At 45.9% G+C, this 13,254-nt stretch overlaps 1 protein-coding gene across 25 annotated transcripts in view; it reads left to right on the forward strand.

Annotated features, from left to right (window-relative positions):
* The window catches only part of Dtnb (dystrobrevin, beta), a 197,064-nt gene that overhangs the window by 163,517 nt on the left and 20,293 nt on the right, over positions 1-13,254 (forward strand). For 13 of the 25 annotated variants that reach the window (XR_015621994.1, XR_015622001.1, XR_015621988.1 and 10 more), the window contains 2 exons: positions 678-774; positions 7,371-7,391. Coding sequence is in view for 4 of the 25 variants with exons in the window: in XM_087553724.1 (XP_087409850.1) it covers positions 678-774; positions 7,371-7,391 (118 nt within the window). In the remaining 21 variants the exon portion in view is untranslated. The remainder of the gene's footprint in view (positions 1-677; positions 775-7,370; positions 7,392-13,254) is intronic. The other 12 variants (XR_015621996.1, XR_015622003.1, XR_015621989.1 and 9 more) reach the window with 1 other exon arrangement.

Raw genomic sequence — 13,254 nt, forward strand, 5'->3', positions numbered from 1 at the left:
GAAGCGGGAGTCTAAGTCCAAGGGGATCTGTTGCTTGAGAACTCAGAAACAGCTCTGCAGCACAAGGCAAGGAGGGATGTTTGACCCCTGAGCTAGGCCAGTCATCTCTACATGTGGGCACACAGTAAAGCCAATAGCAGATGAATTAAATAGATATAACTTGCAAGCTTCTGGGAGAAAACAAAAGAATTCCTTTAGGGTTTTGGAATAGGAAACAGTTGCTCAGAATTGCTAACATTATCCGAATTGATCATAGGAACAGAAGGGCCAGGAAACCAGGAAAGGGAATAACATTTGAAATGTAAATAAAAAAAAAAAAAAAAAGGATGAGCTGAGGATGTAGCTCAGTGGGTAGAGTGCTTGCCTAGCACACACAAAACCCTGAGTTCAACCCCAGCACAGCATACACCAAGCATGGTGTGGTGCATGCCTGTAATCCCAGCATTTGGGGAGGCAAGAAGACAAGTTCAAGGTTACCCTCAGCTACATGGTTTAAGGTCAGCATGAGATAAAAGAGGCATTGTATCAAACAAAACAGCCTCTGTTTATCAAGTGTAGTATAAAAGGCAGGATCTGTTTGTTTCACGTCCTTTAGATTTTGACCTATAATGTATGAGTTTAGGACCTGCCAGTCACAAAGTTCCATTTCTGATGAGTGCCAACCTCCTCTGGGGCAGGCAAAGGAAAGATGAGCTGGAGCAGAGGATGTCGGCGCTGCAGGAGAGTAGGCGGGAGCTGATGGTGCAGCTGGAGGGGCTGATGAAGCTGCTAAAGGTAAGAGCTGGACCTGTGTGCTCCCCTCACTGAATCTCTCACCAACCGCAGGGCACTACTGGGACTAGGAACAGTCTTCAAGGACATTTGCTGAGGTATAGCCTGATTGGATGTCAGTCCGAAATGAGCATAGAGCCTGTAAGATGCCTTAGCAGGTAAAGGCAAGTGCTGGCAAGCCTGAGTACTTGAGTTCAAACCCCAGGACCTGCAGGACTGACCCCTGCAAATTATCCTCTGACTTCTGTGTCCTCACATGTGCACACATACACACAATCAATAAATGTGAAAAAATAAAATAATAGTATTAAAAAAGAGTAATGTTCTTTGGCTCAGTGTTTGAGTGGCTCACTGGCCGCTCTCCCATGAGACTCACTTTATATTTCTAGCATCCACATGTACCTCACAACCATTTGTAACTCCAGTTCCTGGAGATCTGACACCCTCTTCTGACCTCTGTGAGCACCAGGCATACAAGTGAGTGGTGCACATACATAAATATGGGGAAAACACCATACATACAAAATAATTACAAATAAGGATGTTTGTAAATCAGGAACTAACTGTGTGTGAGTGCCAAATATTTCTCAACTACATCAGGGCTGTTGTTCTTGTTGTTGTTGTTTTTGAGACAGGGCTTCTCTGTTTAGCCCTGACTATTCTGGAACTCACTCTGTAGACCAGGCTGGCCTCCAAATCAGAGATCTGCCTGCCTCTGTCTCCTGAGCACTGGGATTAAAGGTCTGCACCACCTCCACCCAGCCACAGTTTCTTTTCAAATATTTGACAAATATCAAGTGTCCTCTTTTTAATAAGAAGTATAGTAGTAAACAGAATTTGGATATTTATAGAGAAACAATACCAGCACAATATTTATAGCTATATGAGGGGGATTTATTATGGAAAGAGCTTGCTCTATCATAGAGGCAGAGGGATCTACTGGGGGGACACAGGAAAGTCAGTGTCCTCAAAGCCTGAGAACCTGCGATACTGACTGTATCACCCCAGTCCCGAGGCTGTTTGTAAGGAATAGGTGTTAGGTCGTTGACCTAAGTCCTAGAGTCTGAGGGACCAAAGCCAGGGGAGCTCCAGGGTAGATAAACACCACTCCTCCTAAGAGAGAGCACACTTGTTTTCCTTCCCTTCTGGTTTTATCCAGTTCCTCTGTGGTCTGGATGATATCTTTCCCTGTTAGTAAAGTAGATCTTCTGTCCTTGGTCTGCTGGTTCCAGGACTGAGCTCTTTTCAGTATCACATGCCTGGGATGGTGTAACCATTTCTGTGGGTGTCCCTTAACCTAGCCAGGTGGACACATAGGTGACATCATGTAAGCCAGCTTACTTACCGTGATTCTGGATAGTAACTGCAACAGGGAAAAAGTCAGAACATCCGCTCTAGGGTCAGTGTATAGGGGGAGGGATTAAATATTTTTGCTTTTTCTGCTTACTGAAAAATATATTACAGCCCCTTACCACAGATCAAAAACAGGCAATAGTTGGCAGCAAACGTCCTCACCTGGAAGGTGCATTAGCAGTGAACAGAAACGCTCAGTGGATTGTGGAGCAGACATTCAAGGATAGTTGCCAGTGAGTTGGTGTTTAAGGTCCTTCCTGTCCAGGCTGTACCTCACCACACCGTTCAGGCACAATAGCCAGAGTGCACAGAAGAGAGTAAACTAACAAAGAGGAGGTACTAGAGTTTTTAAAACTCAAGTTTGAGACAATACTGGGCAGTTTCGAGGAGCAAGAAACTAAAGGGTAATAGTAGAAGACCTATGTAATCGATCAGCCAGGCCTTAGGTGACCAGGGTCCACTGGGAGTGGCAACTCAGGAAAGCAGTAGCTGAGGCATCTCAGTGTCCACATTCTGAGCCCGCCCCTTGGTAATAATAAAGCCAGTGGGTCCTGGCGCCTGGCAGAAGTTTCATATTTATGTTGGAAACTGATGCTTTACTTCCTCAACCAATTATTTCTTTTAATCTTGGGCTGAGTTTTTTTTCCCCTTGCTTGGTCCTGCTTTTTGGTTTATTTTACATGGACAGACGTGTTTCTGCATAGACCTTATTACAGATTTCCTCTCAGAACTATTTTATGTGCAGGTGAGTCTAATTTCAAGAAAACTTTATACAGAAACCTAGTCGGTCCAGCTCCCCTGAGTGGTTGTTAGATATTCCACTCGGTGGCCCCACCCCCTGCTCACAACAGCAGCTGTGCACACAAACACTCGTCTCCTGTGATACTTTGTGCCTTGCGAGGTGTTGAAAGCTCCACCATGTGGAATTGGCACACTGGTAGGCCGGGAGATGATGTGGGCATGCCCTCCCCTTGCCTGTGTCAGCCGCTTTCAGGGAAGGGCTCCCAGATGTTAGCCAGGTATGAATGGGAAACTACCGTGATTTTTAGTTTACTTTGATTTTTAGTTAGGGTTTCCATTGCTGTGGAGAGACATCATGACCAAGACAACACTTACTTAATTGGGGCTGGCTTACAGTTTCAAAGGTTCAATCCATTATCATCATGGCCAGAAACATGACAGCATGCTGCCACACATGGTGCTGGATGAGCCAGGAGTTCTACTTTTTGTGCCTAAGGCAACCAGGAGGAAACTGGCTTGCCAGGGCAGCCAGCAGGAAAGCATCTTCCACACTGGGCAGAGCTTGAACATAGACCCTCAAAGCCCACCCCCACAGTGCTGTACTTCCTCCAACAAGGCCACGCCTACTTCAACAAGGCCACACCTCCTAATAGTAGCACTTTCCTTGGGCTAAGTTTATTCAGGCTACCACACTTTGTTTTATTTTTGAGGCAGCGTCTTACTGTGTACCTTAGCTAGCTTTGAACTCATAAGAGATCTGCTGCCTTTGCCTCTCAGTGCTGGGGTTATTGTCCACCACCATGCTCTCTTCTGGCTCTCTGGGGACACCTGTATGTACATGGTGCATGTAAGACAAGCAAGTGCACACACATATACATAAATAAAAAATCAATCATAGGCCAGATGTGGTGACACTTGCCTTTAATCCCAGTACTTGGGAGGCAGAGGCTGGGAATCTCCATGAGTTCAAAGCCAACCTGGTCTACATAGTGAGACCTTTTCTCAAAATAATAAAGATTATTAAATTAATACAATATTATTAATATAAATTATAATAAATATTATCCTATTTACATATATTTTCAGGTTTCTTTTTTTTTTTTTTTCCGGAGCTGAGGACCAAACCCAGGGCCTTGCGCTTGCTAGGCAAGCGCTCTACCACTGAGCTAAATCCCCAACCCCTATTTTCAGGTTTCTAAATGTCATGCTAAATATTTGATGAATAATGACTAGACCCAGTCCCTGTCACCTAGGAGTGTCAGCAATCTTCTCGTTTTTTTCTTTTAATGATACGTCATCTGACACTTCACCATGTAGACTCTGCTAGTCTTGAACTATGTTTCTCTACATACTTTCTTTATAGTTTTTCTTGATTTCTCAATACTAACCTCTGTCCCAATCTACTTCTTTAACCTATGAGTAATCATATGTCAGCATTTTGGTTTCTAACTCTTCTTCCAACATTTTTACCTTATTTTAATTTTTTCCTGATATTGCTTCTGCATTGGATTTTCACACAGACTGCCATAGAACTTACCTGTGTCTCCAGGCTGGCCTTGAACTCATGATCCTTCGGCCTTGGCATCTCAGAGTTCTAGGGTTGCAGGCATCACCCGCTCCTGTCCGCTCCGGTCGGTCTCTTTGTAGATGATTGCAGTAACTGGGCCATTACTGTTTCCACCGTACAGAAGGGACTCGTGTGATATTAGGGACCCTAATCCGTCTAGATTTGTGCCTCATAACTGAGATGTTTTGGCCCCTTTAAATCAGATTAGTACTATCTCTCGTCATCAGTGCATGCTGACCAGCCTTAGCCGACTGATGCAAAATGTTCTCAGACCTTTTTCTGACCTTTTTCTGTGCTGACAGAGCCTTAAAGGCTCTATGTGATTAGCTTTTGTGAGTTTGTACAACACCCAACCTAGGGAACACTTTGCCCAAATCTGAACTCTCTCAACTAGGAGGCCTCCTCAGTCCTGAGAACCTATTCTAGCCTGACCCATGTTTCCATGACAAGTCATAATGGTGTCATGTGATGGGACAAGATACACAGCAGAGTGAACACGGTGTGGTCTTGAAATTCTGTTTCTGAAAGTCCCATGCTTCATTCTATTTATTTTCTCTCAAGCCTGACCTTGAGATGGCCCTCTTACCTGAGCCTCTCAAGCACTGAGAATACAAGTGTGAGCAACAGCAGCTTCCCGTCCTGTTAAGCCAGAGCCCTGCTATCTTCAATACCCAACGTGAGGTACAAGGTAATACTTAGATTCTCAGTACAGCCAGGATTTCGCCTGTGAGGATTGCCCCGCCCCGCCCACCCAGTCTCACTGTGTAAACAGGGCTGTCCTGGAGCTCGCCAGGCCTTCACCATATAGACCCTGCTAGTCTTGAGCTTAGTTAACAAAGCTCCTCCTCCCCCTCCCCCCCTGGTGCTCAGCCAGTCTCACTTTCTATTTCAGCAAGGAGTGACACTGTATGTATTTTAAAATCGCACTGTATGTCCCTTGTGGCAGTGTCCTTGCCCAGGGAGAGTTGGCGGTGTGCTTGTCTCAGAGAAGCATCCTTCCAAGCTGCAGCTTAGTCCTCCGTGCTGCAGGTGTGACAGGAAATCTCTGACTTCCCAAGTGGCCCAGACAGTGCTCAGGGCCTCTGTCTGGCTACTTCAGGGGGTGGGTGGGATAGGGTCGGGGCAGGTAAGTCCCAGTGCTAGCAACTGGCTTTCAGCAAAAAGAACTCCTTCTTTGGTTAAACTGGGGCCTCAAGGGATTTCTTGGTGCTCATTGAGTTTCGAGTCTTTCTCTTTCTCTCTCTCTCTCTCTCTCTCTCTCTCTCTCTCTCTCTCTCTCTCTCCCCCTCTCCCTCTCCCTCCCTCCCTCCCTCCCTCCCTTGCAGGAATAAAAACTATTCTCTAGATTTCCCCATCTCCTTTGTGTAGTTCCTTTGCAGATCACTCTGTCCTCACACATAGACCTCAGACCCCTTAAGAGCATACATAGGCAGAGCTGTCACAGACATACATTGATATACACACACACACACTGGGCACTATGGAGGCTTCTTGACCACAGTTACCTATGGTGAGGCACAGAAAGTAAAAGCAAAGAGATCAGAAAGACAGGCACAGGACCAAGACAGGAGAAACTCAAAAGGTTTATCTTTACTTCATCTTTTTCTACTGTGCTTGGTACTATGTTCTTCCGTCAACTACAGTTGGCATGGTCTGCCTACCTAGCCTTACTGTAAGGTTACAAAAGGGAAGCCTGTCTTTCTTTCCAGTGCCTTATCCATAAGAACTACTAAATAGTCCTGTGTCAGAATACTATAGAAAGACTGATCATGAGGATTCTATTCTCTCCTTCCCTCAGACAGGGCCTCGTCCTGTACCCAAGCCGTCGTTAGAATGCAGCTTGATGTGAGGCGTCCTCTCGCCTCTGCCGTCCTAGCGCTAGGTTTACTTGGATGTGCCACAGCGCCTAGCTCTAAAGTTCTTTCCCCTCCTCCACCTTGGGGTTTATGTTTTATATTTGTTTTTGTTGTGACATGATCTCATGTATCCCAGTCTGTCATTTAACTCACTGTATGGCCAAGATAGCCTTGAACTCCTTGTCCTCCAGTCTCAATCTCCCTAGTGCCAGAATTACAGTCATGAGCTACCATGCCTGCTGTATGTCATGCAGGAGATCAAACCAAGGGCTTCACGCAACGAGGCAAGCACCCTGCCAACCAATTTATATCCCGGCCCCTGGAGTTCTTTTCTGAAAGGCCTCAGGTCCTGAAGTGATTTCCGGTTCCCTGAGGAAAGGGCATGTATGTGCAGCCCTGAAGGAAACCACAAGCAGCTTGAAAGCAAGTGGACTGGGGTGGCGTCAGCTTGGTTACTGGTGAAAGAGACCGGAAAGAAGAAAAGCACCGTGGGCAGGCGGAGCCATTAGGATGCTAAAACAGTGGGTCTCAAACAGACCCCTTGGGATGCATTTTGGGTGTCCCCACTCCCACCAAAGCGTTGAAATGTGGATTTCAGGTGGGGCCTAAAATGTCCAGCACTGACAAGTTGCCAGGTGATACTGATGTTGATTTGATGGTCCACATTCCACACCTCAGGAACAGCTGCCATAGGAATACAGACCTAAACATACGGGAATACTGGGAACGAGCTAGAATGATAATTCGGGTTTGGTTAAGCTTTCTCTTTTGGTTTACCTTAAGTAGCGGTAGGCTGGGCAGGCCCTCCAGGCAAGCCTCTTGACCTATATTGAAGAAGTAGAAGATGAACTAAATGGTCTCTAAGGTTCTCTGGAAGTCATCAGTATGTCAATATGTGGTTGGGACCGAGGACTGCCATTTACTGTATCCACTGGGTCTCTTCTGGAGAATCAGCTCATTGATCTCCAGACCTATGCTTGGCCAGGTTTGCCCGCTTTCTCCTGTCCTCTCTTCCCAGTGTATGTGGTGACGGACACTAATGTCTTTTTCTCTTCTGCCTCTTCCCATCTGCACACCTCTAGGAGGAAGAACAAAAACAGGCAGTAAGTGGACATCAGCCTCCCTGACTGCCCCCCCCCCAACCTCTGCATGCTCCTCTGCTCCGCTAGATGTTGCCTCCCCTGCCCTCCCCTCCCCTCCCCTTCCTTCCCCCATCACTACTGACCCCTGAGGAGTTGGTTATGAGTAAAACCCTCAGAAGTGTCCCTCCGTGGCAGGGTGCAGTGGCCCAAGTCTGGGTCCTGTTTACCTCGGGGAGCATGTTCTGACTGTAAACCCAAGCTTTTTTCTTTTTTTTAAATCTTTGCTTGTTTAAATATGCATGATTAGCCAGACTATCATTGCATTTTCATGTTCTTTTATTTTCTCCTGGTTTTGTGTCTTAAGTGACCTTAATTGCCTGAAACAACTTTCTAGGTGGTGGGGGTGACCTCAGGTCCAAGTAATGTGTTCTGAATGACTTTGCATGAAAGCGGAGAGTTCCTTGGATAACTGTAGATATCCTATGGTATCGAACAGACTCTGTCTCCACCACCCTTCCTGACAAAATTAGTGATTTTTCTCTGTTCCGAGCCCTTGGGGGCTTGGAAAGCAGGTGCCTCAGGGTGTTTTGAATGGCGTGCGTATTAGTTAATTAATGATGTTTAGGGACACTTAGTGTTTGTTTTGCTTCATAGCTGTTTGCCTACATAAGAAAATCAAAGACTTGTCCTTAATAATAACCTTGGGTAAACTAAGTTCAAGAGAGAAATATAGGGGTTGGGGATTTAGCTCAGTGGTAGAGCGCTTGCCTAGAAAGCGCAAGGCCCTGGGTTCGGTCCCCAGCTCTGAAAAAAAGAACCAAAAAAAAAAAAAAAAGAGAGAGAAATATAAAATGCCAATTTTATAAGGACGTATAAAACCTTTAATTTAAAAATGACTCGTCTTTGGGCCTAGAGAAATAGCTCAGCAGTTAAGAACACTGGCCACTCTTCCCGAGGACTGAGGTTTGATCCCTGACATGCACATAGCGCCCTCATCAGTTTGTAACCCCAGTCCCGGGGATTCCAATGCCCTCTGGCTACCCAGAGTACTGCATGCACATGGAGCACACACATGCGGGCTGTATACGCCTATATGCATAAAGCATTAGAAACATTTACCCACCTTTCTCAGAAATATGGATTAATGTATTAGATTTTATTGATGACTTAATTAATAAAATTAAGGTGTTAAAGATTTTATAATATGAAGAGCTTCAGCTGGGAGAGCACCAGTACTGAGCGGCAGAGGCAAAAGCAATGCTGAGAGACTGTCGGTGGGAGAAGAAGCCTGGCTAACAGCCTGGGAGTCACATGGACTGTAATGTAGGAAGTGTGCTTGGGTTTGTTCTTGCTTTGTTTGGTTGGCCTGTTTCCCTGACTCATAGAGAGTTTTTTTTTTTTTAATTGAATGTCACTTCCCCATCTTAGGCACATTTACCTGAGCAAAACAGGAAGACGGAAAATCAAACCCAGCTCTCAAAACATTTTTACCAGGAAGTGACAACTTAGTCACTTCCATTCCCTTCATTGATCAAAGCGAGTCGTATGGCCACAGTTGACTGAAAGAGGAAGAGTGAGTGACTGGGTTCCTACCCACATCTCTGACAGTCTCTTTCCGTCATGCATCGTGGCCAGCTACTGAGACAGGTGTCATTTCATCTGTAGGCACCACTGACCGCCAGTGCCCTCCTCCTCTGCGTTCCTGTTCCCGGAAGCTCACCGCAGAGTGACAGCACTTTCTAGGAGTTCAGTCCTAAGCCTCCTCACTAGCACTTGCTGATGTCTCTGAGTGTGGCTGGGATCCATGATTTGGAGGGACCCTCCTCCCTGGCAGGGAAGAGGGCAGAGGGCAGCAGCAGAACTTATGTGAATGTTACATTCTCTTCAAATGTTATGAAATAACATGAAATCTGTGAAATAGGAACTGCCAGCCTATGAGACTAATTCAATGCTGTCCTAGCTGTGGTGGACATGACTCTACCACTTGGGAAGTAGAAGAAGAAAGATCAGGAGTTCGAGGTCATCCTAGGTTAAGTGGAAAGTTCAAGGACAGCATGGGCTATATGAGATGCTGGCTCAAACACTTAACTGTCTGAATAAACAGCTATCCTTGAGCAGACATGACTCAAGCACAACTTACTTGGCCAGTGACCTTTCATTCTATGTGAGATCACCATCTCTTGAGATCGAAAAATGAATTTTCCACGGCCAGCGGCCTGAGCACACGTCCTGGTCCTTACAGTCTGACAGGATTGTGTCTATCTAGATGGGGAAACCTCCTGTCCACCCCACAGGGTTACGCTGGACTCGCCCACGGTCACATTTGTAAGATGAAAAGATTGCAAGATTGTAAGTCCTTAGACCCAAACCTTCTGTAGCCCGTGCCAGTGTTGAGATGAAGACAGAACCTTTCAAATGAACAGTTACTTTGGGGTGAGCGGTGGGACAGAGAGGCCAAAAGATGTCAGGTCCCCGGAACTGGAGTCACAGGTTAGTTGTGACCCACCCGATGTGTCCTCTGGAAGAACAGCTCTTAACCACTGAGCCATCTCTCTAACCCCTACAAGGGTTAATGTAACTACTATTAAGATTCTGCTCAGAGAACACTCCAGACACTAAATATGTGGGGGTTTGCCCCAAACAGTTTTGCAGTTCACTCCAGACACCAGGTGCTGACATTTAACTGTTTATGACACTAACTGGATGTAACACCAAAGCTTGGGTTAAGGGCTCACCTCACAAGACTGACCCTGACTTAAGATACCAATTGTAAGTACTAGGGTTCCAGTTGCCGGCACTTCTGTCTAATTTGACTGAAAATTATTTCATCTTCCTCAAGTTTGATCATTTGCAATAATGGCTTGCACCACTGAGAGAACCTCTTCTTCGTTCTTACCAATTTAAATTTTTTTTTTATTTATTATATCTAAGTACACTGTAGCTGTCTTCAGACACACCAGAAGAGGGCATCAGATCCCATTACAGATGGTTGTGAGCCACCATGTGGTTGCTGGGATTTGAACTCAGGACCTCAGGAATAGCAGTCGGTGCTCTAACCACTGAGCCATCTCTCCAGCCCCGTTCTTACCAATTTAATCTGAAGGATGTCGTAAAAGATGCAAACGTATGGGTAGATGAAGAGGTGCGTAAGACAAGCTCTAGAAGGTGCCCCGTACAGGAGTTCTCTCCCTGCACTGGGGACACCGCCCCCTCCCCCGCCTCCAGCACATAAATGTGTTCACTCACCGCTCCATTCAGGATGATTAGGTACTGCTTCACAGGGACAATTGATCCAGTCACTGGCCATTGGTAATTAACTTCATCTCTATTCCTGTTCCTCAGAGGTCTGGAGAGGGCAGTGCGGCCTAACACTGAATCATGCCATGGGCTTTCTGGCAAACAGCTCCTTTTCTGAAAGCAGCCTTAGCATACATATACTCTTAATTTTCTGGTGAGTCTAAAGGTTTTTAGAAGGTCCTGTGACTGAACCTAGGACAGAAGACCAAACTCATCCTTGTTATATCACAGTATTATAGTTATTTTGACTTTTCAAGAACTTGAGAGTAATGGGTAGTAGTACTGTTATTTCCAACTTTTTATGTGGGAGGTCAGAGGTGTGGCCATCCTTAACATATATGAGGCCTTGTGTTCCATTCCAAGCACTGAAAATAAGTGAGTAAATGGATATGCACATCTCGCTGAGGCTAGGTCTTGCCTCAGCCTCAGCCACTCTTCTCAGCACCTTGACTGATCGTCCCTAAGAGTTCTCTGTCTCTCGTGCCCAACTCCCTCTCCTTCTCTTTCCTCAGATACAAAGGTTCTAATTAAGGGAGAACCGCAAGGCTTCTTCAGATCAGACTGCTCACCCTACGGTTTACCCTGTAGTTTAAGAAGCTCATTTGGCTGGGTCGGCCAATTTAGGGTTAATCGTGCCCAGAATCACCATGAGTCTGTAATTAAAGGACCTTGCCAGCTCTCATCACTGTTGTATTTCCAGGCTCTGGCCCAGCCTGCTGCACTGCAGATACTCAATAAATATTTGCTGAGGGAAAACCACCATTAACCAGAAGACTGCACAAGTTAATCATTGTATTAATTGTGAGGAACATGACCAGTTCAAGTGCCTGTAGCAGCTACTCTCTGGTCCAGCCACTCTCAAGTAATAGGCAGATCCATTCAGGAGACTAAGTTGTGACTCAGAAATCCTCTTTACAACAAGGAATCAGAAAAACGAATTTCAGCTTTGTGTGGTGACACACACCTTTAATCCCAGCACTCAGGAGGCAGAGGCAGGTGGAGCTCCATGAGTTAGAGGCCAGCCTGGTCTACAGAGCAAGTTTCAGGACACCCAGGAGTATATAGAGAGACTCTATAAATAGACAGATAGGTAGGTGGATAGATAGATGGATGGATGAAGGGTGGGTGGATGGATAGATAGATAGATAGATAGATAGATAGATAGATAGATAGATAGATAGCAGTGACTATGTTCACCTAGACACTTGACTCCAGAACTGCCACAGTCCAGATCATTCCTAGTCTGGAAAGACTTAACATCTCAGTTCCCTTAGGAGACATCTCAGACCTGCGTTTCTTCCCCCCCCCCACCCCCCCCCACTGACTCAGCATATCACATCCTATCACTTATGGGTCTCGTAAGGCTCAATAAGATAAGCTGTCCATGACCAGGGGTCCAGCTGTCCATGAAGGATTTCTATGCTCCGCTCATACAGCTCCCATGTTTCTCTCCCCATAACAGAAACCTGGCTCTACTTCCAACACAGCCAGGAGTTACACTGACTCACAGAGCTCTGCTGCCCGCAGCAGAGGTGATGGGCTCAGTCTCTGAGAGGATAAAAAAGAAGCCAACACAAATTCCATTCTCAAATAGTAAGGACGTCATTCTCTGGTTAATAGGAATGTAACTTTGTTTGACACAATGCCTAAAATATGGAAATACAAGCCAGATCGTTGTCATCCTGAGCCTTAACTACACTCCTGCCCTCCTAAGTCTGCAAAGGCATAGCTTTTGGTGAATTGATGAGTTGATGTACTTCAAGACAACCCACAGCCTTTACCCTGGGTCCCAGCCGCTGCACACATGCACAGACTGTCGGCTGGATCCAGTGGCCTGCAGATGGCGTGTGGAAGTCTACCCAGGGTGCTTATCAGTCTTGCTCCCATACCCACTGCAGGACCCACGGCAGTTCCTTGTTTTGGTTTTGGTTTCATTTCGTAAAAAGAGGAAATATAATTATGTTCTCATAGAGCTGCTTGAACACCAGCAAGAAGTTTTCGGTGAGAGTGATTAGGAAGGAGAAATAGTTCTTGGACCTGAGGGGCGTTCCCTTGTTTTCATCACTCCATAAGAGACAAGCTAAGAGGCTTTCTTCTATCTTATTTCCATCCTAGCCTGTATTTCTGTATTTTGTCCTCCCGACCGTATTGTATGTGATATGAAAACTGTCCCCCAGGCTCTCCAGGAAACTCTTCACAAGCCAGACTAGAGAAGTCCTCCCTACCTCCGTGGGAAGAGCGTTGAATTCTAGGGCACACTCTCTCCAGAATGCTACCTACCATCCAGATGTCATTTTTAAAAATCTAAAGGCAGAGTGAGCCATGGCTTCTAGGTTTAGAACCCCAGAGACTGGGAAAAATAAAGGTCCCTGCCAAGAGAACAGTGGAGACAGAGTATTAGGTGTAATCTGGTTGTCATGTTCTTTTTCATGTCACTAACCAAGCAGTCAAAGACCTACTAGGTACCTAGAACTGTGTGCAACTAAAACTCCAGTGGGAAAGCTGGGCTATCCAGGTAAACTTGGATGTGGAATTACCACCGGCTCTAAGGTGCAGAGAGCACCGTGCTCTGGTCCCCCAGAAGACA

The sequence above is a fragment of the Rattus norvegicus genome, chromosome 6, assembly GCF_021556685.1.
Source record: "Rattus norvegicus strain SHRSP/BbbUtx chromosome 6, alternate assembly SHRSP_T2T, whole genome shotgun sequence".
Classification (NCBI taxonomy): domain Eukaryota; kingdom Metazoa; phylum Chordata; class Mammalia; order Rodentia; family Muridae; genus Rattus; species Rattus norvegicus.